Source organism: Ursus maritimus, unplaced genomic scaffold (assembly GCF_017311325.1).
Source record: "Ursus maritimus isolate PB19 unplaced genomic scaffold, ASM1731132v1 scaffold_8, whole genome shotgun sequence".
NCBI lineage: Eukaryota > Metazoa > Chordata > Mammalia > Carnivora > Ursidae > Ursus > Ursus maritimus.
This window is the reverse complement of record NW_024426996.1, coordinates 51,130,924-51,152,135: the sequence shown is the minus strand read 5'-3', so window position 1 is coordinate 51,152,135 and position 21,212 is coordinate 51,130,924. Positions and strand designations below refer to the sequence as shown.

General features: G+C 37.8%; 1 protein-coding gene and 1 pseudogene across 6 annotated transcripts in view; both read right to left on the bottom strand.

Moving 5' to 3' along the window:
- TMEM156 (transmembrane protein 156) overlaps nucleotides 1–15,645 on the bottom strand; it is a 50,556-nt gene extending 34,911 nt beyond the window's left edge. The window contains exon 1 of one of the 6 annotated variants that reach the window (XR_005833452.1): nucleotides 15,461–15,638. Coding sequence is in view for 5 of the 6 variants with exons in the window: in XM_040625123.1 (XP_040481057.1) it covers nucleotides 15,461–15,548 (88 nt within the window). In the remaining variant the exon portion in view is untranslated. Of the gene's footprint in view, nucleotides 1–15,460 lie in introns of all 6 variants that reach the window. The other 5 variants (XM_040625123.1, XM_040625122.1, XM_040625121.1 and 2 more) reach the window with 5 other exon arrangements.
- Nucleotides 10,876–12,622, bottom strand: LOC121101462 (annotated as a pseudogene).
- Nucleotides 15,646–21,212: the final 5,567 nt, after the last annotated feature.

The following is a 21,212-nucleotide window of genomic DNA, read 5'->3' as shown; positions in this document are numbered from 1 at the left end:
CTGCTTGGTGTCTGATAGCACATTATTGCAAAACCACTTTAAATTTCTTGGTGTGGTAAGGAAAAAAAAAAGAGCCCTTATATACTGTTGATATGTAAATTAGTCCATCCACTGAGGAACACAATATGGAGGATCCTCAAAAAATTAAAAATAGATCATATCATTCAACAATTCTACTTCTGGGTAGATACCCAAAGGAAATGAAAACTGAAACTCACATAGATATCTGCACTCCCATGTTTATCACAGTATTATTTATAATAGCCAAAATATGAAAACAACCCAAGTGTCCGTCAATGGGTGAATGAATAAAGAAGATGTGTTACATATACACAATGGAATATTATTCACTTATGAGAAAGGAGAATATCCTGCTATTTGTAACAACACGGATGCACTTGAGCACATTATACTATGTGAGATAAGATAGAGAAAGACAATTACTGTATGATATCATTTATATGTGAAATCTAAAAAAGCCAAATGGGAGAGAGGAAAGATGACAACAGAGTAGGAGGACTCTAGGCTCGTCTCATCCCATGAACACAACTAGATAACTATCAAATCATCCTATTGCCCCAGAAATCAACCTGAAGACTGACAGAACAAACTCTACAACTAAAGGGAGAGAAGAGACAGAGACATGACTTAGGAGAGAAATGGATCATGGGTGCTGTGGAGGGGAGGAAGCCATGGTCATAGAGAAGGGCAGGAGAGAGAGAGGAGCACACAGGGGAATGAACAAGGAGGATGATTTCCCAAAGCGATGGGCTTGGAAAACAAGAGGGGCTGGATTTTGTGAGTTCTTGCAACCAGGAGGTCTTAAAGCCTGGAGTTTGAAAGGTCAGTAGGCTTGGCTGAGATAGAACCTGGAGCACACTGCCCTGTTCCTGGAAAGAAGGCAGGCAAACCACCTGTGTGGGGGGAGGGGTGGGGAGATGGCATGGAAACAGCAGTCTGAAAAGCACCAGGAGCACACAGTGGGGAGATTACTTGCTCTTCTCAGAGCATGTCCCTGACAGGCAGTGCTCACGGAGACTCCTCTCAAGGAACAAAGGAGCTGGTGGGTACCATTTCCCTTCCCTGCCCCTCAGCATAGATACAGAGCCACCAGCAGGAGGCAGTGCAGCACTGACACTAGCTGCCTAACTTGCTTACACCAAGCCCCACACAGCTGCTCTCTGGCTGGACTGCCGTTCTCAGTCAAGCTTGCCTCAGTCCCAGCTCAGTGAGCCCCTCACTGGGAAGACCAGCACAAACTCCTACTCATACCACATCTCCTGACCTGAGAGTTCTTCAGGGTCTCAGTTCTGGTGGAGGTGATATCAGGTCTCATTTCACAAGCAGATCAGAGCACACCTAGTTAAAATTTGCCACATTCAGGCCAGGGACAAAACACTACCCACAGCAGGCAAGGAGAGCCTCTGCAGATGACTAACCTAAAGAATAGAGCAGCCAAAACACAACAACAGAGCACACGCAGCACACACCAGAGACAGTCCCTGAAGGACCAGGCCCTGGCACTACATGACCTCTTCTTCATATAGCCATTACTTCCAGGAGCAGTAAGCATACTGGCTTTTAAAACACACAGAGGAAGGCAGAGATTTAGACAAAATGCCTAGATGAAGGAATTTATCCCAAATCAAAGAACAAGATAAGGCCACAGCCAGAGAACTAAGTGAAACAGATATAAGTAAGATGCCTGATGGAGAATTTAAAGCAACAATCATGAGTATACTCACTGGGCTTGAGAAAAAATAGAAGACATCAACGAGACCCTTTCCACAGAGATAAAAGAGTTAAGAAAGAAACAATCGAGATGAAGAATGCAATAAACAAGATTGGAAACAAGCTTGATGCAATGAACAGCAGGCTGGAGGAAGCAGAGGAACAAATTAGTGACCTAGAAGACAAAATAATGGAAAGTAATGGAGCTAAACAAAAGAGAAAAAGAAGAATTGTGCAACACAAGAATAGACTTAGGGAACTCAGTGACTCCATCAAACATAATAACATTCATATTATAGGAGTTGCAAAAGAAGAAAAGTGAGAAAGGAGGGCAGAAAAATTATTGGAGGAACTAATAGCTGAAAACTTCCTTAATCTGAGGAAGGAAACAGACAAACAGATCCAAGGGACAGAGAACTCCCATCAAAATCAACAAGAGGGGTACCTGGGTGGCTCAGTCGATTAAGCATCTCCCTTTGCCTCAGGTCATGATTTCAGGATCCTGGGACTGAGACCTGTGAGTCTGCTTTTCCCTCTCCGTCTGCTCCTCCCCCGCCTCGTGCATGCACTCTCTCTCTCTCAAATAAAATCTTTTTATAAAAAAAAAGACAAACCCAAAAAACAAAACAAGCCAACACCAAGACATATAATTAAATTTGCAAAATATAGTGATAAAGAAATAATCTTTTAAAAGCAGCAAGACAGAAGGAGTCTTTAATTTACAAGAGAAGACCCATAAGGCTAGCTGGAGATTTCTCAACAGAAACTTGGCAAGCCAGAAGGGAGTGGCGTGATATACTCAAAGTGCTGAATGGGAAAAACTGCAGCCAAGAATACTCTATCCAGCAAAGCTATCATTCAGAATAAAAAGGAGAGATAGTTTCCCAGAAAGAAAAAACTAAAGGAGTCTGTGACCACTAAACCAGCCCTGCAAGGGATATTAAAGAGGACTCTTTGAGTGCAAAGGAGAGACCAAAAGTGACAAGAAAGGATCCGAGAAAATCTCCAGAATCAACCACAAAACAAGTAATAAAATGGCAATAAATACACATCTATCAAAAATTACTTTAAATGCAAGTGGACTAAATGTTCCAATCAAAAGACATAGGGTGTCAGAATGGATTAGGGGAAAAAAAAAAAAAAAACAAGACCCATTTATATGCTGCCTACAAGAGACTCATTTTAGACTTAAAGACACCTGCAGATTGAAAGTGAGGGGGATGGAGAAACATTTATCATACAAATAGATGTCAAATGCTCCAATCAAAAGACATAGGATGTCTGAATGGATTTAAAAAAAAAAGACTCACCTATATGCTGCTTACAAGAGACTCATTTTAGACCTAAAGACACCTGCAGATTGAAAGTAAGGGGAATGGGGATACATTTATCATGCAAATGGCTGTCAAAAGAAAGCTGGAGTAACAATACTTATATTGGACAAACTAAACTTTAAAACAAAGACTTCAAACAAGAGTAAAGAAGGGCCCTATATTGCAGTGAAGGAGACAATCCAACAAAAAGATCTAACAATTGTAAATATGCACGCAACGTGGGAGCATCCAGATACATAAAACAGTTAATAACAAATATAAAGGAATAATCAATAATAATACAATAATAGAAGGGGACTTTAACACCCCACTTACATCAATGGACAGATCATCTAAAAAGAAAATGAACAAGGAAACAATGGCATTAAATGATACACTGTATCAGATGGATTTAACAGATATATTCAGAACATTCCATCCTAAAACAGCAGAATACACATTCTTTTCAAGGGCACATGGAACATTCTCCAGAATAGATCATATATCAGGTCACAAAACAGGCCTCAACAAATACAAAAGGATTGAAATCATACCATGCAGCTTTTCTGACCACAACACTTTGAAACTAGAAGTCAACCAAAAGAAAAAATTGGGGAAGTCCACAAATATACATGGAGGTTAAACAACATGCTACTAAACAATGAATGGATCAACCAGGAAATCAAAGAAGAAATTAATGATGAGCACTGGGTGTTGTATGTAAGTGATGAAACACTGAATTCTACTCCAGAAACTAATATTGCACTATATGTTAATTAAGCAAAATTTAAATAAAATAAAAAATGAAGAAATTTTTAAAATACATGAAAACAAAAATGAAAATACAACAGTCCAAAACCTTTGAGATGCAGCGTAAGTAGTCCTAAGAGAGAAGTATGTAGCAATACAGGCCTACTTCAGGAAGCAAGAAAAATCTGAAATAAACAACTTAACCTTACACCTAAAGGAGTTAGAGCAACAAACAAAGCCTAAAACCAGAAGAAGGAGGGACATTCTAAAGATTAGGGCAGAAATAAATGATATAGAAACAAAAAAAAAAAAAAAAAAAAAAAAAAAAAAAGAACAGATTGTTGCTCTGTTCTTATCAAAGCCAGACTTATCAAAAAGAAAGACTTCTAGACTTATCAAAAAGAAAAGAGAAAGGACTCAAATAAAAAAAATCACAACTAAGAGAGGAGAAGTAACAACCAACACACAGAAATACAAACAATTATAAGAGAATATTATGAGAATATTATATGCCAACACATTGGACAACCTGGAAGAAATTGATAAATTCCTAGAAACATACAAATTACCAAAACTGAAACAGGAAGAAATAGAAAACTTGAACAGATTAATAGCCTGCAAAGACATTGAATCGATAATCAAAAAATTCCCAACAAACAAAAGTCCAGGGCCAGATGGCTTCATGGGCGAATTCTACCAACCATTTAAAGAAGAGTTAATACCTATTCTTCTCAAACTATCCCAAAAAATAGAAAAAGAAGGGAAACTTCTAAACTCATTCTATGGGACCAGCATTACCCTGATACCAAAACAAGATTAAGACTCCTCTAAGAGATCTACAAGCCAATATTCCTGATGAAGGTGGATGCAAAAATTCTCAATAAAACACTAGCAAACCAAATCCAACAGTACATTTTAAAAAATCAGCATGATCAAGTGGGTTTATTCCTGGGTTTCAAGGGTGGTTCAATATTCTCAAATCAATAAGTGTGATATATCACATCAATAAGAGAAAGCATAAGAACCCTATCTCATTTCAATAGATGCAGAAAAAGCATCTGACAAAGTACAATATCCATTCATGATAAAAAACCCTCAACAAAGTAGGTTTAGAGGGAACATACCTCAAGAAAATAAAGGCATATACAAAAGAACCCACAGCCAACATCATCCTTTATGGAGAAAAACTGAGAGGATTTCCCTTAAGTTCAGGAACAAGAGAAGGATGTCCACTCTCACCACTTTTATTCAACATACTACTGAAAGTCCTAGCCCCAGCAATCAGACAACAAGAAGAAATAAAAGACATCCAAATCAGTAAAGAAAAAATAAAAGTTCCATTATTTGCAGATGACGCAATAATATACATAAAAAACCTGAAAGACTCCAAAAAACTGCTAGAAGAGATCAACAAATTCAGTAAAGTCACAGGATATAAAGTCAACATATAGGGGCACCTGGGCGGCTCAGTAGTTAGGCATCTGCCTTCGGCTCAGGGCGTGACTCCCAGAGTCCGGGGATCGAGCCCCGCATCAGGCTCCCTGCTCCACTGGGAAGCCTGCTTCTTCCTCTCCCACTCCCCCTGCTTGTGTTCCTCTCTCGCTGGCTGTCTCTCTCTCTGTCAAATAAATAAATAAACTCTTTAAAAATAAAATAAAATCAACATATAGAAATCTGTTGATTTCTATACACCAATAATGAAGCAGCAGAAAGAGAAATTAAGGAATCAGTCCCACTTACAATTGCACCAAAAACAGCAAGATACTAGGAATAAACCTAACCCAAGAGGTGAAAGACCTGTACTCTGAAAACTATAAGACACTGATGAAAGAAGTTGAAGATGACACAAAGAAATGACACACAAGACATTGCATGATCATGGATTGGAAGAACAAATATTGTTAAAATGTCTTTCCTACCCAAAGTAATCTACACATGTAATGCAATCCCTATCAAAATACCAACATCATTTTTCACAGAACTAGAACAAACAATCCTAAAATTTGTATGGAACCATGAAAGACCCCAAATAGCCAAAGTAACCTTGAAAAAGAAAAGTCGAGCTGAAAGCATCACAATTCCAGACTTCAAGTTATGTTACCAAACTGTAGTGATCAAAACAGTATGGTACTGGCATAAAAATAGACACATAGATCAGTAGAACAGAATAAAAAACCCAGAAATGAACCCACAACTATACGGTCAGTTTATCTTCGATGAAGCAGGCTAGAATATCCAGCGGGAAAAAGACAGGCTCTTCAACAAATTGTGTTGGAAAAACTGGACAGCAACATGCAGAAGAGTGAAATTGGACCACATTTTATACCAGACACAAAATGGATTAAAGACCTAAATGACTTGAGACCATAAAAGTTCTGGAGGCAGTAACCTGTTTGACATCTGCTACAGCAATTTCCTTCTAGATTGTCTCCTGAGGCAAGGGAAACAAAAAGCAAAAAGAAATTATTGGGACTTCATCTAAATAAAAAGCTTCTGCAGAGTGAAGGAAACATTTAATAAAATTAAAAATCAACACCCAAAAAATGAATAATCCAATTAAAAAGTGGGCAGAAGGCATGAATAGACATTTTTCCAAAGAAGACACACAGATGGCCAACAGACACACGAAAAGATGCTCAGTATCACTGACCATCAGGGAAATGCAAATCAAAACTACAATGAGATATCGTCTCACACTTGTCAGAATGACTAAAATCAACACAAGAAATGACAGGCGTTGGCGAGGATGTGGAGAAAGGGAAACCCTCTTGCACTGTTGGTGGGAATGCAAACTGGTGCAGCTACTCTGGAAAACAGTATAGAGTTTCCTCAAAAAGTTAAAAATTGCATCGAACTTTACATCGGAAACCAGGGATGTACTGTATGGTGACTAACATAATATAATAAAAAAACATTAAAAAAAAAAAAAGTTAAAAATTGAACTACCCTACAATCCAGAAGTTGCACTACCGAGTATTTACCAAAAGAACACAAAAGCACTAATTCAAAGGGATACTTGCACCCTGATGTTTATAGCAGCATTATCTACAGAAGCCAAATTATGGAAACAGCCCAAATTATGGAAACATCGACTGATGAATGGATAAAGAAACACAACGGACTATTACTCAGCCATAAAAAAGAATGAAATCTTGCCGTTTGCAACAATATGGATGAAGCTACAGAATATTATGCTAAGTGAAGTCAGTCAGTCATAGGAAGACAAATACCATATGATTTCACTCATATGTCGAATTTAAGAAACAAAACAAATGGGGGAGCCTGGGTGGCTCAGTCAGTTAAGGGTCCAAATCTGGATTTGGGCTCAGGTAAGAATCTAGGGTCCTGAGATGGAGCCTGGCATGGGAGGCTGCTTGAGATTCTCTTTCACTCTGCCCCTTCCCACCATGCATGCTCTCTCTCTTTCTCTCTCTCTCTCTCTCTCAAAAAAATAAATAAATCTTAAAAAAAAAAAAAACAAATGAACATAATGGAGAAAAGGAAGAAAGAGAGGCAAACTAAGAAACAGACTCTTAGCTATGGAGAACAAACTGATGGAAGGGGAGGTGGGTGGGGGAGTGTGTTAAATAGGTGATAGGATGAGGAGGGCACTTGTGATGAGCATAGGTGTTCAATGGAAGGGTTGAACCACTATATTGTACACCTGAAACTAACATTACACTGTATTTTAACTGGAATTTAAATAAAAACTTAAAAATTAAAAAATTAAAAATCAAATGTATAAAAAAAGAGAGAGTAAAATAGCTGTTACCGGGGGATGAGGATGGGGGGACAAGTTTCATCGTGTTTAAAGGTACAAATTTGTAATGAATTAAGTACTAAATAAGCCAGAGATATCTAATGTATAGTATATCGATTATAGATAGTCATATTTTACCATAAGTATATGATGTGATAAGTATTGTTATAATGGCAACCATATTACTAATAAATAAATGTATCAAAGTAACACACTGTACACCTTAAATTTACACAGTATCATATGTCAAATTTATCCAAGAACAAAAAACAAAAAAAAAATAATTCTTGGATTGGGCTTATCACACCTCATAGGCAATGAGCATTAATATCCAAGTTATGGCCCGTTCATGTTCACAAACTCTCAGGAAATTTTTTCCTTGCTCTCTCCAGGGCCTAGATGGAGACAGACAAATTTCCTCACAGCCAGGCAAGTTTCTTCCGAGATTTCTCCTCATTCCTTTGCAGAGCATGTCACGTTTTGTCTCCCAGTCTTAAGCTTCAGCTTCTGTCCCCCCATGTGTGACCCATGGAACCGAGACTCTAGGCCACCAGGAATTGGTAGATGTTCTTCAGGTCACCAGCCTGTTCACTCTTGCTTACCCATCTGGATTCGTAATTTCTTTTTTTTTTTTTTTAAAGATTTTATTTATTTGATCGAAAAGGAAAAAGCCAGCAGGGGGGGAAGGAAAGCTAGGGGGAGTGGGAGAGGAAGAAGCAGGCTCATAGCGGAGGAGCCTGATGTGGGGCTTGATCCCATAATGCCGGGATCACACCCTGAGCTGAAGGCAGACGCTTAACCGCTGTGCCACCCAGGCGCCCCTGGATTCGTAATTTCTAATCATTTTCCACCTTCAAGGAGTTTTCTTATTTTCTTAGTACTTCAACTATGTATTTTGTTGTTGTTGTCCTTAATGTTTTATCTCATATTTTTAGATATTTTGTGCCAAAAGTGTTTTTCAAGGTATGACTGCAAGAACAGAAGTCTCAACTCTCTGTTCACCTTCAAAAATAAGATTTACAGAAACACCTTCATTGTTTGACAGGCAATAGGAACTCCAGAAACTACTATATGTCAAGTCATATTTTCCCAATACCTAAGCTCTTTCTCTGTTAATGAGTTGTCAAGGAACTTCGGGAAGAAGTGTGGATTATTTCAGACAATACATATTCTAAGTGCTATTGCTTTAGTATATGAAATGGAAACTGAAGAGAAAAAGAAATTTTACCTCTAGAAACGACCACTTGGGTGATGCATTTGGTGGTTTCTTATAAAATGAAGCTACTTTACTACAAGATAGTTACCTGATAGAAATGAAAACATATTTTCACACAAGGAGTTGTACCAGAATGTTCATGGCAGCATATTTATAGTGGCCAAAAGCTGGAAACAACCTAGTGGCCAAAGGGACAAATGTGAGGTATTTGTATAATGGACCATGTAGCAGTAAATAGAAAGGAGCTACTGAGACACTTCATAACATGGATGAATCTCAAAAACATTATGCTGAGCTAAAAAGCTGGACCAAAAATAGACGCTGTGTGATGATTCCATCTATATAAAATATAAAAAGGGATAAAACTAAGTTATGGTGACATAGGTCAAAAAGTTGCCGTGGGGAATAGGAAAAGATTTGACAGAAGAGAGCAAAAGGAATCTTTCTGGGAGTGATGAAAATCTGTATTTTGTATGGCGTTATCATTACAGAGGCACAGACAATTGTCAAAATGTATAAAACCAAACACTTAAGATATTTGTATTTTATTGTAAGGTGTGCCTTTAAAAAAAATAGCCAAGCTAAACAAAACGCAGCCAATGGTTTGTCAGTATCTTTCATCATTATTGGATAGTCTGTATCATAATCCAGCAATTTAAAAGTATTAGCCGCCAGGAGAGAAAAAAGCTCACGGCTTAGCTGCCTAATTTACAGAGACACTTGTTAACGTACATTGTTTTCCTTTGATCACATGTCTGCCTCTTTAACAAATGGCATAGACTCACAGAGTATCAATTTCAATAGCAAAAACTCAAATAATGTAATTCTATTTTGGGTTCCGTAATTGAAGCTTCTCTAGTAATATTGAGTGGGAAAGGGTAAAAATATATCATGTTGCAAATGAACGATATATCTATGGTGTCAACCAGATAAGGAACAGGGGAGTCTGGACAGGATATGGATTTATTCATAGAACATTTGGGAAAGACAACTTATTTTTTTTTTTTAAGATTTTATTTATTTATTTGAGAGGGAGAGAAAGAGAGAAAGAGCATGAGTGGGGGAGGGGCAGAGAGATAAGTAGACTCCTCATTGAGCAAGGAGCTAGAGGCAGGGCTCAATCCTAGGACCCTAAAAATTCTAGGTGTGCAGTAAAATTTTGTTTCAAAAATGTAAAATGAGGATTACAATGCCTGGGAAGCCTAAATCAGAAGGTGGTTGTGAGGATTAGCTAAGAAGTGCTTTCTTTAAGAATGTTTCCCTTTTATTTCCTTTATAATATGACACAGAAAATTCACTCAATCAACAAATATTCAGTGAGTGCCTCCTAATATGACAAGTTCTGTCCTAAGTGCTTAAAATATGACCAAAATAAACAAAAGCCTCATTTTCATCCAGCTTACATTCTATTTGGAGAAATCAGACAACAAAAAGTATACACAATAAGTAAGTAAGTTATATAGGGTATAAAGGCTATGGAAAAAGAAACAGAGCAGTATAGGGGTAAGATATAGTACCACATCACTGTTTTAAAGACAGTTGTTTTTTCTATAAAAACAAAAAAGATATACGGAGAGAGCATTTATCTACCAATGCAATGAGACAAGCTGATAGCAAGCTTCCCAAGCAAGCGTTGGTGGTATAGAACCTGATAGAGGAGCGAAGAAAACCACTTCTGCCAAAGCAGTGGAAAACATTATAGTCAGCAGTATCTTTTTTTTTTTTTGCCAACACCTAGTGCATGAAATATACATGTAAACATATTATGCCGATTAGTAGCCATTTTCATGCTACAAAGATTCAGAAAATTCCATAAGAAATGTTACAACAAGATAAATCTCTCCATCTAGTTTTATTCCTTCTCTCTTAATATTTTCAGAAAAGTCTCTCTTGAGAATGATTCTTCAGAATGAAGGAGTTGAAATATTTAATGCATCAAAATGAGTTATATGTAAAAATACTTGGTATAGTATCTGGGACATGTGTAAGTATTTATTACATTTTAAAAAAAATTTTAGTGGTGGCTGGGTGGCTCCGTGGGTTAAGCACCCAACTCTTGGTTTTGGCTCAGGTCATGATCTCAGGGTCAAGAGATCAAGCCCCGCAGCAGGCTCCACACTAGGCAGGCAGTCTGCTTAAGATTCTCTCTCCCTCTCTCTGCCCCTCCCCCCACTAGTGCTTGCTCTCCTCTCAAATAAATAAATAAATCTTTAAAAAAAAATTAATACCTATTAGTCTCTTTCCTGGACCTTATTGGAGATTTCTACTTAACTTTTTTCCCCCCATTGGAATCGTTTTTAATACTTAAACACAAAAAGTGAGCACTTACTTTTTTTCTCTTTTAGACAGACACGCAGGTCTCTCATAGCCAAAATGGACAGAGGAAATGAACTCCTGCTCTGTCCTCCACAGTCCCCATCCTGTGGTTGAAACTGCTGCCCGGCCCTCCCTCCTTCCCAACACAGAGATTCACTAGGCTACATTTACACTAGGCTACATTACTGCATTTCGTATTTCTTATTGTGTGCATGTCCCTTCCCAGCATCTCCATGCTTAAAAACAAAAAACAGTCAGGGGCTCATCCTTCCCAGGGGCATCAGTTCCTGTGCCACAATGGGAGAGTGAGATCTTCCAGTCATGAGTGATTTAGTGAAAGGGGTGGGATGGCCAGAGCTGGAGGAACTGGCTGCCTTGCTGCTCTCTGGTATCAGAGCGAGGACAGAAGAAATGGGACAGCATGGAGGGCACAGGTGCAAGTTGGGAGTCTCCATGAGACACTGGGGAGAATTCTCCCCACCAGGTTTAGATAGATCAATATGCCAAAGTTACCCAAACACTATTGAAATTTCAAACTTGTCCCTCCAAGACAAGTCATAGAGCAGTAGCAATCTAGATCTTTCCAGCAAGTGAAGGCAAGAGCCCCTGGCATTCCCCCTGAGAGCCCAAGGTTTGGCCCTAGAAGCATCTGCCACTGCTGCAGTTTCTGTGGCTCCATTTGCAACTTCTCAGTCTCAAAGACAACAGGAGGAACCAGGATCAGGAAGGAAGTGGTCCCAATCCACAAGGCTGCCCTGGAAAACCTGTACATTTTCTGAGCCACAAAGAGGGAGAGATCAAAAGTGGCTCCAGCTGTGGATAGGACCCTCTCTGGGAACATCTCTGTCAGCCCCCACAGTCTCTCCGATAAGGTCTCATCTAGCTCCTCGTGGTCTTCCTCCTCCAGTTCCTCCTCAGTCTTCTCAGAATCACCTTTTGGAAGCAATTGGTCTGGGGACGGGCGCCCCAGTGGCCGCGAGCGGAGGCGACCGCCATCACTGATAAACTTTCTAATGAGCCAGTCAATAAGAGGGAAATAAAGTGTCCATTTTTAAGAATGAAGATAACACTTTCAGGCAAATTAGTTGCAGTGACCCTTGATAACACTGTGCTTTATCATACAGACGTAAGTAAAGTGTACAAAGGCTCATATTCTTCAGGGTTTATCCTATAGTTCATAAGTTCCTTCATCTATTGTTTTCTTAAAGTTCGCTGCCCATTATAATACCATTTCCCTCAGAAAGTGTGAAATGCAGGAGGGAAATGAAAGCTGGTAAACACGGTTTATGTCAGTTTGGTTCTTAAACGTAAGTGAGGAAGTCGAACAGCTAGATAAAATTAGGTTTCAGGTGTTTTCACGTCTGCTATTTCTGTCTCGCATTGCCATGAATGATCAGTAAGACGTGTATAACTCACTACAGTTTCTGGTTTCAAGAATTTCTGAGATATTTAAATGAGTACATTTTATTTGAAAATCAATAATAATTGCTTCTCTTAGAAAGTGCTTCTGCAAGCAAGTAAGGAGAAATATTCTCTGATCATTAGAACTCTGACAGTGAATTCTCTTTGCCACAAAAATGGAAGGAACATCCTCCCAAGACAGGCCTGGCAGCAACTTTTATGTTCCCATCACACCTTTTTACATTGCTATTTTAGTAATTACAGTATTGTCGTTAATTATTTACTAGTTAGGAATCCCCTGACTGAAAACTCCTTGAAGGAAGAATTGCCTTTCGTTTTTGTAGCCCCAGGTTCCTGGTCCAGGTAGGGGCTATTCATTCCAAGTTCAGTACACGTGCCGAAGCGAGCACAGGTACGCGCGGTTCGTAAGTATAAATAAATAACTAAACGATCGCTGAGATTTATATGCACTAACCAGCTCTCTCTTAAACACTGCAAGTCTGAGAAAAGGTTGGTGAAGTCTCTTGTTTGGGGGCAACCCAGGCTCCCTTAATTGCAGGCAGCTCTGAATAAAAATATATCCATTCGCTTTTCTATCTCCATTATCTATGTGCAATAGAAACGTATCGAATCATTATATTAATTATTGGATCTCAGTATAAGCTGCCTTTCAAATAAACCGAAAGTATTAGGATAGTGTCTCTTGCCAGTGCATATGCCCAGTGCAAACGCATTAAAAGTCCAAAACACCATTGAAGAAGTTTCTCTTCTTTGGTGAAGTTAGACTAGATAGTTTATACTGTGTAATTATGGTAATTGAATATTCTGAGTAATGATTATTCAGAGACTCAGATACATTCTTGATGAAAAAGGATCAAACACAGTTCTCTATTTTTAACTTAGGCCTTCAGAGGGTTTATTATTTTGAAATCAAATCTATTAAACTTCGTGAATACATTATTCCTCATTAAGATTCTTTCTGAATTCATTTGATGTCTTAACGACATGGTATCAGTGAATAATTTATAAGTAAAAATCATTTTATAATATTTATCTTAGAAATTAAAGTGAATAGAATATAACAAAAAATGAAAAAAATACAAGTAACTGATAGGGAGAGTAAGACTGTACAGGAGAGTCTCAAGGTTAATTTTAACACTTCTTGAACACTCTCAGCTTATCATCTAAATAATTTATCAGGTATTTTATTTTATGAAATACACTAGTTGACAAGTCAACACATTTTATGAGGTAACTATTGTGATTAAAAAATTACTGAAAAAGTGAAATGATTATGTGCCTTTAATTGAATCTATATTAGACTATATAAAATCAGGCTATATGAATTTGTTCCTGGTGATCCATAAGCCATTATACAACATAAAGCATTATTATTGCACTATTGCATGTGTAAAATATTTTGCCCAGTAATCAACCTTTCATTAATGGTGACTCTGTGCAAAATTCCTTCTACCACAAAATGACATCGGGATTAAGATGATGGTTTTCAAACATTTGTTTGTTGGCTCCAAGGAGGGTCCCTTTGAAACAAAATTCCCTAATAAATCCATTCCCCCGAAGAGTCCAAGGAACTATCTATGCTGTTCGTGGACCAGGAAAAGACAAATGGCTATTTTCAGTTTGGGGAGGCAATATAGGGAGTATTAGGGCTGATGTAATCAGGTATGAAAGTAAGAAAATGAAAATCGCTGATGGTTGATTACTATCAAGGCACTTGCCCAAAAAAGAAAAACTTTTAACATGCCCTAGCAATCACCAGTTCTCATAAAACACCAACCAATAGTTAGCAAACAGTTTATGAAATCTTTTTTAGGCTGATTACCTGGTTTTCATGAGATGAACCTAATTTTTTGGAGGTGCAAGATCCATCTTTATGGCCTACCTTAGATAACTATTAAATGAGCATACTCTCCACCACAAAAAGCTTAAAAATTAAAATATGTTATCTCCATTCCAATTCTAACTATTCTCTGTATATTTTCACTAGGTGGAATCAAGAATTAAAAATATGTTATGGTTGTTTAACCTAAGCAACAGAATGCCAGAAAATCAAGAAAAATTTGAAAAATTCAATCAGTCACAAAATTGCACATAGAGTTTATTTAGCAAAATATTGTTATCTGGCCACTTAGTGTCATGTATATGCAACAAAAATCATCGCAGAAAGTCATCAAATACAAGCTTTTCCCTGATTTTAAGCAAATTCATATAACTTTAATGATAGAATACAGCATTTTCTTTTTACCTTTTCTTATTAAATGCTGGAGAGCACATTTATCATCTAAACAGTTACATTACTATATCTTCAAATCTTTCACTGACATATAAAAACAGTTTAAATTTACATTTATTTATTTTCCTATCCTAGGTTTCAACAATCATATCACAAGTCCCTGAATTATCCACAGAGTTCATTTTGTTCCGTTTTACTCTAGTTACAAATCTACATACACACCTGCTGAAATTTGCACCCATCTTATTTTAATTATATTTTGAAAACTCTTATTTTTCAAAAGGCAACGGTGAGTTATTTGTGTGAAATGGCTGTGATGGAGGGAAATCAAGCATTTTTAACATAATAAATATTACTTGCTTTATAAAATACGTCGAGAACCTAAAAACATACTTAAAACTGTTTTGAAGGAAACTACTTCAAAGAGCAAAATCATGTGATAAGATTAATGTAAACTGGATGTTTTAAAATCTAGACTACAGATTTTAAATATTCCTCTTCATTTTTCATCTCACGATTGTGTGCCACAATAATTAAGTACTGAGAATAAGGTTACTGTGCTCTGTAAGAGTCAATTAAAATTACAATCTCATTTTCTTAATTTTTTCGACGTAGACTTTCAGCCCATGCGGCTTGTATGGAAAAAGACCTTTCCTGCAACCATTAGCTACCGTGGTTTTTAAAGATTAGAAAAAGATAAATTATAATGGTATACTCACCTTTTGGTGTCTTAAAATATTCAGGCAAAAGTAAAATGAATGCAATCACTATTGCCAAAAGTAATTTAAAGAGGGCTGTTTTTGTCATGTCTCTTCACATGACACTGTGTGTTCCTGTCCAGAGCATTGGTGGCATGTTTCTTCCTGCTTTGGGCTTCATCTCTGCAGTACTTTAAGTTTATGCAATTTACTTCGTACTCACTTCCTTTTGGGTAAGACTTAAAAAAAAAAAAAAAAAGAGGGCTTGAACAGAGACGTCTTCATTTTGAGTCACTTTCCATTATGAAAACTACCGTCTAAGAAGTAAGACACTTTCAAACTATCTTCTAAACAAGAAAGATTTGAAAAAAAAAATGATCTCAAGAAAAGAATGAGGTCTTGTCCTACTCTAGATTGGAATCTATTTTCCCACATATATCGATCTGTAGGAGTAAATATGAACCCATAATATATACACCAAAAACAAAACGATGAAGGTCAGTCGTGTCCAGTTACTCATGTACTGGTTAAATGATTGTTGACCCCTTTTAAGTGCCAGGCTGAACTGGATTCTGGTGTTCAGAAAAGACCGTGTCTATAAGACAGTAAACAGTACAAATGTAAGGATAAATGTAAGGATCAACCAAAATTTTATTTCTACTTTACTACCTTGTGTAAAGCGGTGGAATGAGACTCTTTATCATTATGCCTATAAACAGTGTGATAATTGTTACCAAATCCACACTGTTCATTCCCGTTTCAAAAAATGATCTTTCATTATGATATCCCAGTGAAGTAAAAGACTTTGTCTTAGAATATAAATGAAGAGTAGGGGACGTTCACGGTGAAGAAAGAACATGTGCCAACAAATACTTTTATTCCATTGTTCTTGTTTTCTGGCTTAAAAAAAATGGTAGGGAATATCTCCATTTTCTGCCTGCTCATTCCCTCTGGTACCTCCATCACCCCATCTGTTTCCATTCATCCTATCTGTTCTTACCCACCCATCCCTGGGTTTTATGAAACAATGGGTGAGTGGGTAGTAGGAGGCAGGGAACAAAAATCATGCTACGAATGTATTGTGAGTACACATTAACTGTCTCATCTTCTGATTGGGTGTGGGGATTTGATGGACAGATGGGAATCGTGGGTTAAGCGACTTTAGCAACTGAATCTAAGAACAATCAAAATGGCCCTAGAACTTCAAACATTAGACTTATTTTACGAACAGCATCGAGGATCATTCTAAGGAAGAGAGGAATTGAAGAGAGTCATTGCCTGCACCTCGTGTTGGACTGAGACATGTTATATGTCCAGCAGCGTCTTCAGTAAAGATGCTGGTGGAAAGGGGTAAGAGACCCTGTCCTTTAATTCTTTCCCATTTTACAGGTGTCACTAAGTGACAGCGGACTTTCTACTCCCCATGTGACTCTGTTTTGAACCCCTAATTTTTATGTATGAATACAAACGTTCCAACCATAATTTTACTAATAGAGAAGAAATTGATCAAGAAAATACTAACTTGATGTTACACCATTCAGTGAAGGTCCTCGATCAATTTTTTTTTAAAAGGGCAGCTGAACCACTTCTTTATTTTTCCACTTTAATTTGATTTTACTGAAATTAGTTTTGTTAGTGTCTATTCTTTTTTATGAACAATGCTTTGGTCCATCCATTAACTCTCTTGTCCATCTCAAATTTTATTGATTTGTGAGTTTTCTTTGTGGTAGTATTCCTGCAGACCTCCTTTTTCCTTCCCAACCTCTACCCCCTAATATGACCTCAGACTGAGTATTTGATTCTTGAGCACCTGGAAGACAAACTTCCCTAGTAAGCTCCATGGGTTCTTTGTCCATATGTGCTGACCCATGTTCTCTGCAGCTGCCTTCTCTGGAGCTTTATAGATGGTAGATGTCAAGAGACCAACCAGGGTTCTTAAATCCAGGGCCACTGCCTCACTACTCTGAGGATATGGGGGAGTCAGTATCTCACACCTGGCCTATAATCCACTTGCTGGACACCAGTGTGTCATCTCTGATTTAGCAAATTATGAGAAATATGATACACCCTAAGATATTTCAGGAATATCCTCCCCCTTACATCAGTATTCTCTTTCCTTTCATTCTTCTTTTAACTGTACCATCACCTTTCCATCAACCAAACATGAAAACTCTGCAGAATAACTTATTTCTAAAGACTTCATTAGATTTTTAATGGCCTTTAGATAATTCATTTAATGGTACTCTAATTATGTCATTTAAAAATATTAGTTTATATAGCACTACAATGTGAATATTCGTATATATGAATCTTTGTGTAAGTCTGATTATGGAGCAGAATTACTAAGACAAACAGTGTAAAGATTTTTGAAGTTCTCGATTCATGTAGACAACTATCTCCCAGAAAAAGTGAGTCAATATATACTCAGCCAGGAGTGAATGAGAGTGCCCATGTCACCAAACTTCAATATTGGCCATTTTATTCTCTTAACTTTTGTCAATTTGAAAAGGAAGAAAAAAAAAAACTTGTTCTAATATTTGTTTCTTTGATTGCCAGTAAGTCTAAACATTTTTCGTATTTGCTGGCAATTTGAATTTCTTATGAGTTGCCTGTTCGTGTCTTTTACTGGAGCATTCGTATCCTCGTTGTTGCTTTATAGGCCTTTTTCTCTACTGGGAATATGAAACCCTAGCCATATATGTTGCAGACATTTTCCTCAGGTTGTCATGTTCCATTTCCTTCTGTATAGGGTGGGGTTTTCTCCCCTATTTATGACAGAATATAAAATATGGTAGATCATGGACTTTAAAGTTTTATGCTAAGAAACAGAATTCTTCCTCGTTGTACTTATAATATTAAACCAAATATTTTATAGCTTATCAAGTAGTTCACTCTTAGATACAAAATTTGCTTGCAGCCTGATTTTGGCTGCCTGGAATGCGTAATAACAAGCTAAGAAGGCTGGTCATCTTTTAAACAATGGAAACATCCGAGGCTCTACTAAATGGTGAGAGAGTTAATGATAATGGTAATGGACCCCAGCTCCATAGTTTGTTTACAATTTCCGAAGCGCCTGCACAGATATTAGATTATGAAGGGAGAATCTGAGAACATGAGTGTGTGCTATTATCCATCCATTGTGGGCTTCTCTCTCCTACCTCAATGAAGGAGTGAGAAATTGATAAATCTAAAACACAAGAGGGTGTTGCTATGTTAGTGTTTAGCTTTCCTAAGTCTTATACTTCATATCATAGACTCAGGTTCTCAAAGTACTTTAATGTGTTTACGCTCCTAATCAAAACTGAAAGCCTTAATTAATAATTGTACGTTGTGGCTGGATACAATTTTTTTTTAAGATTTATTTATTTATTTGAGAGCAAGAGGGAGGGGGAGGGAGGAGGGACTCAACCTCACAATCCTGGGATAAAGACCTGAGCTGAAACCAAGAGTCAGATACAACCCACTGCGCCACCTGGGCACCCCTAGACACAAATTTTTTAAATGACAGAATTCTTTATTTCCAGGAGCTGCTCTACCCAAGGAAGCAAAAGCAACGTGCTTTTAAAAAATGATAACAGTCTTAAAGAGGATGGTTTGGATTAACTTCTATGTAGTCATCTATCATGTGAAATATATACTTGTATATACTTCATATGAGCAGTACATTTCCATTTCTTTTCTCATTGAAATTATCCTTAATCCCTTCCCTGTATTGTGTCAAGATGTCATTTGGGGTCCACAAAAACAAGAGCAATGATCAATGATGTTTATTGAACATTTATCATGTGCACCTGCACAGTATTGAATGTTTCATGTGGATTCTTTTATTCAGCACCCCCGCAAATCTCTGAGGTAGTTACTCCTGTTATTCTAATTTTACAAGCAAAGAATATTAGGTATTGAAAAATCAAGAAAGTGCTCAAAATCACATTGTTAACATAAAGTAAAGCTTTGGCTTCAAACCCAGAGAGTCTCAGTGCAGACTTAATGCTTTCAACCACTGTGCTGTCCTCACACTGTGTGAGATCGTTTGTCAAGAAGGGTCACTTATACAATACTAATGATAATAACAGACACAAATACAGCCCTTACTGTGTGCCAGATACTGCTCTGTCCCAGGATTTCTCACGGCGAGCACTACTGGCATTTTGGGCTGGATAATTCTGTTTGTAGGGGGCTGTCCTGTTCTTTGTAGGACGGTTAGCAGCAGATGCTAGTAGCAACCCCCTAGCCCCTTGACAACAACAACAAAAATCTCTCCAGACATTACCAGCTGTTTCTGGGGGGTGGGGCAAAATAGCTTCCGCTTGAGAACCATTGCCCCTATCACTTCATTTACATTAAGTCATTTAATCCTCCTTACAACCCTATGAAATGGTTACTGTCATTATTTCCATTTTACTCACGTCAGACAAATTCTATTCCAGGTAATCTAATCATCCAGCATGTGAATTTAAAAGACAATTCATAATCTGGATCAGCCAAATGACTTCTAATTGTGCTTATTGCAGACAAACTACTTTGGCGATACAGCAATGCCTGGATTCACACATTTTGTGGGAGGAGATAATCTCTTATTAACGAAGTCGGCCTGAGTCTGGAGAGGGTTTTGGGAAGTTCCAACGTTTTGCAGTTCATTCTGCAAGTATGTCCTGAACGCCTACACAAGGTCAGGCAGCGTCCTGAACCCTGGAGATGAAGTAGCAAATGAAGCGAAGTCTTTACGCTCCCATTCTGGTGGGAGTATATTCCAGAGACAGACAGTGACCAAATAATGACAACGGTTTATTTTCAGATAATGTTAACTGTTCTGAGAAAAAACAAGGAAAATATGATGTGCTCACAGAGAGTTGGGCAGGGCACATGCCGCTTTAAATAATAATGTTAAAGAAAGTCTTGTACAATCCATTTATGTGCCGCTAGGGAAAGGGCAAAACTACAGGGACACAAAATACATCGTCGGTTGCCACAAGAGGCTGGAGGTAGAGGGAGGGTTGACTACAAAGTGCCTGAGGGAATTTTTAGGGTGATGGAAATGTTCTATATATGGATTATATCTCGATGATCTGGTGGTTTACAGCTGTTTGTTAGTCAAAACTCTAGAACTGTACATTCACAGGGGTGGATTTTACTATATGTAAATTATAACCCAATAAATATTTTCTCTCTCTTTCTCTCCTGATGGGGGTCAAGGTGGGCCATCCCCAAGTATGCCTCTTTGGTATATTGATTATTTTCAGTTAAAATCACTTAAGAAACCATCAGTGCAAGAAGGACATTCTGACCCTCCTTTGCCCCTCTGAAAGCACGAAATAAATTCCCCATGTGGAAAGCAGGTTCTTTGCACCTGGAGGGGAGGAAGGCATCCTTATTGCCAGAGATGAGGAATGCAAGGCCAAGAAGGCTGTTTAAACAAACCTTGTTATTTATTTGTCAATTTGCTACCCCAAACCCAAATCCCTTATCAAATCTTCACAAATAACTGTTTCTTTGTCTAAAAGATATAAAAGCTGCCAGCTTGGGTTCCTTCTTTGAGCCTTATATTTCTATGAGCTCCGGTATGTATAAAATTCAATTTCTTTGTCTCTTGTTCATCTGTCTTATGTCAATTTAATTATTAGGCCAGCCAAAGAATCAAGAAGGGAAGAAAGGAAACGTTCCCCCCCCCCTCACTCCCCACTGGATTTTGCTGTTTTAAAAATGTAGAAGATTGAGAAAGGGGCTGGGAGCCAGGGCCAGAGCTGGAACTTCGTGGCATAGAAATTCGACTGAG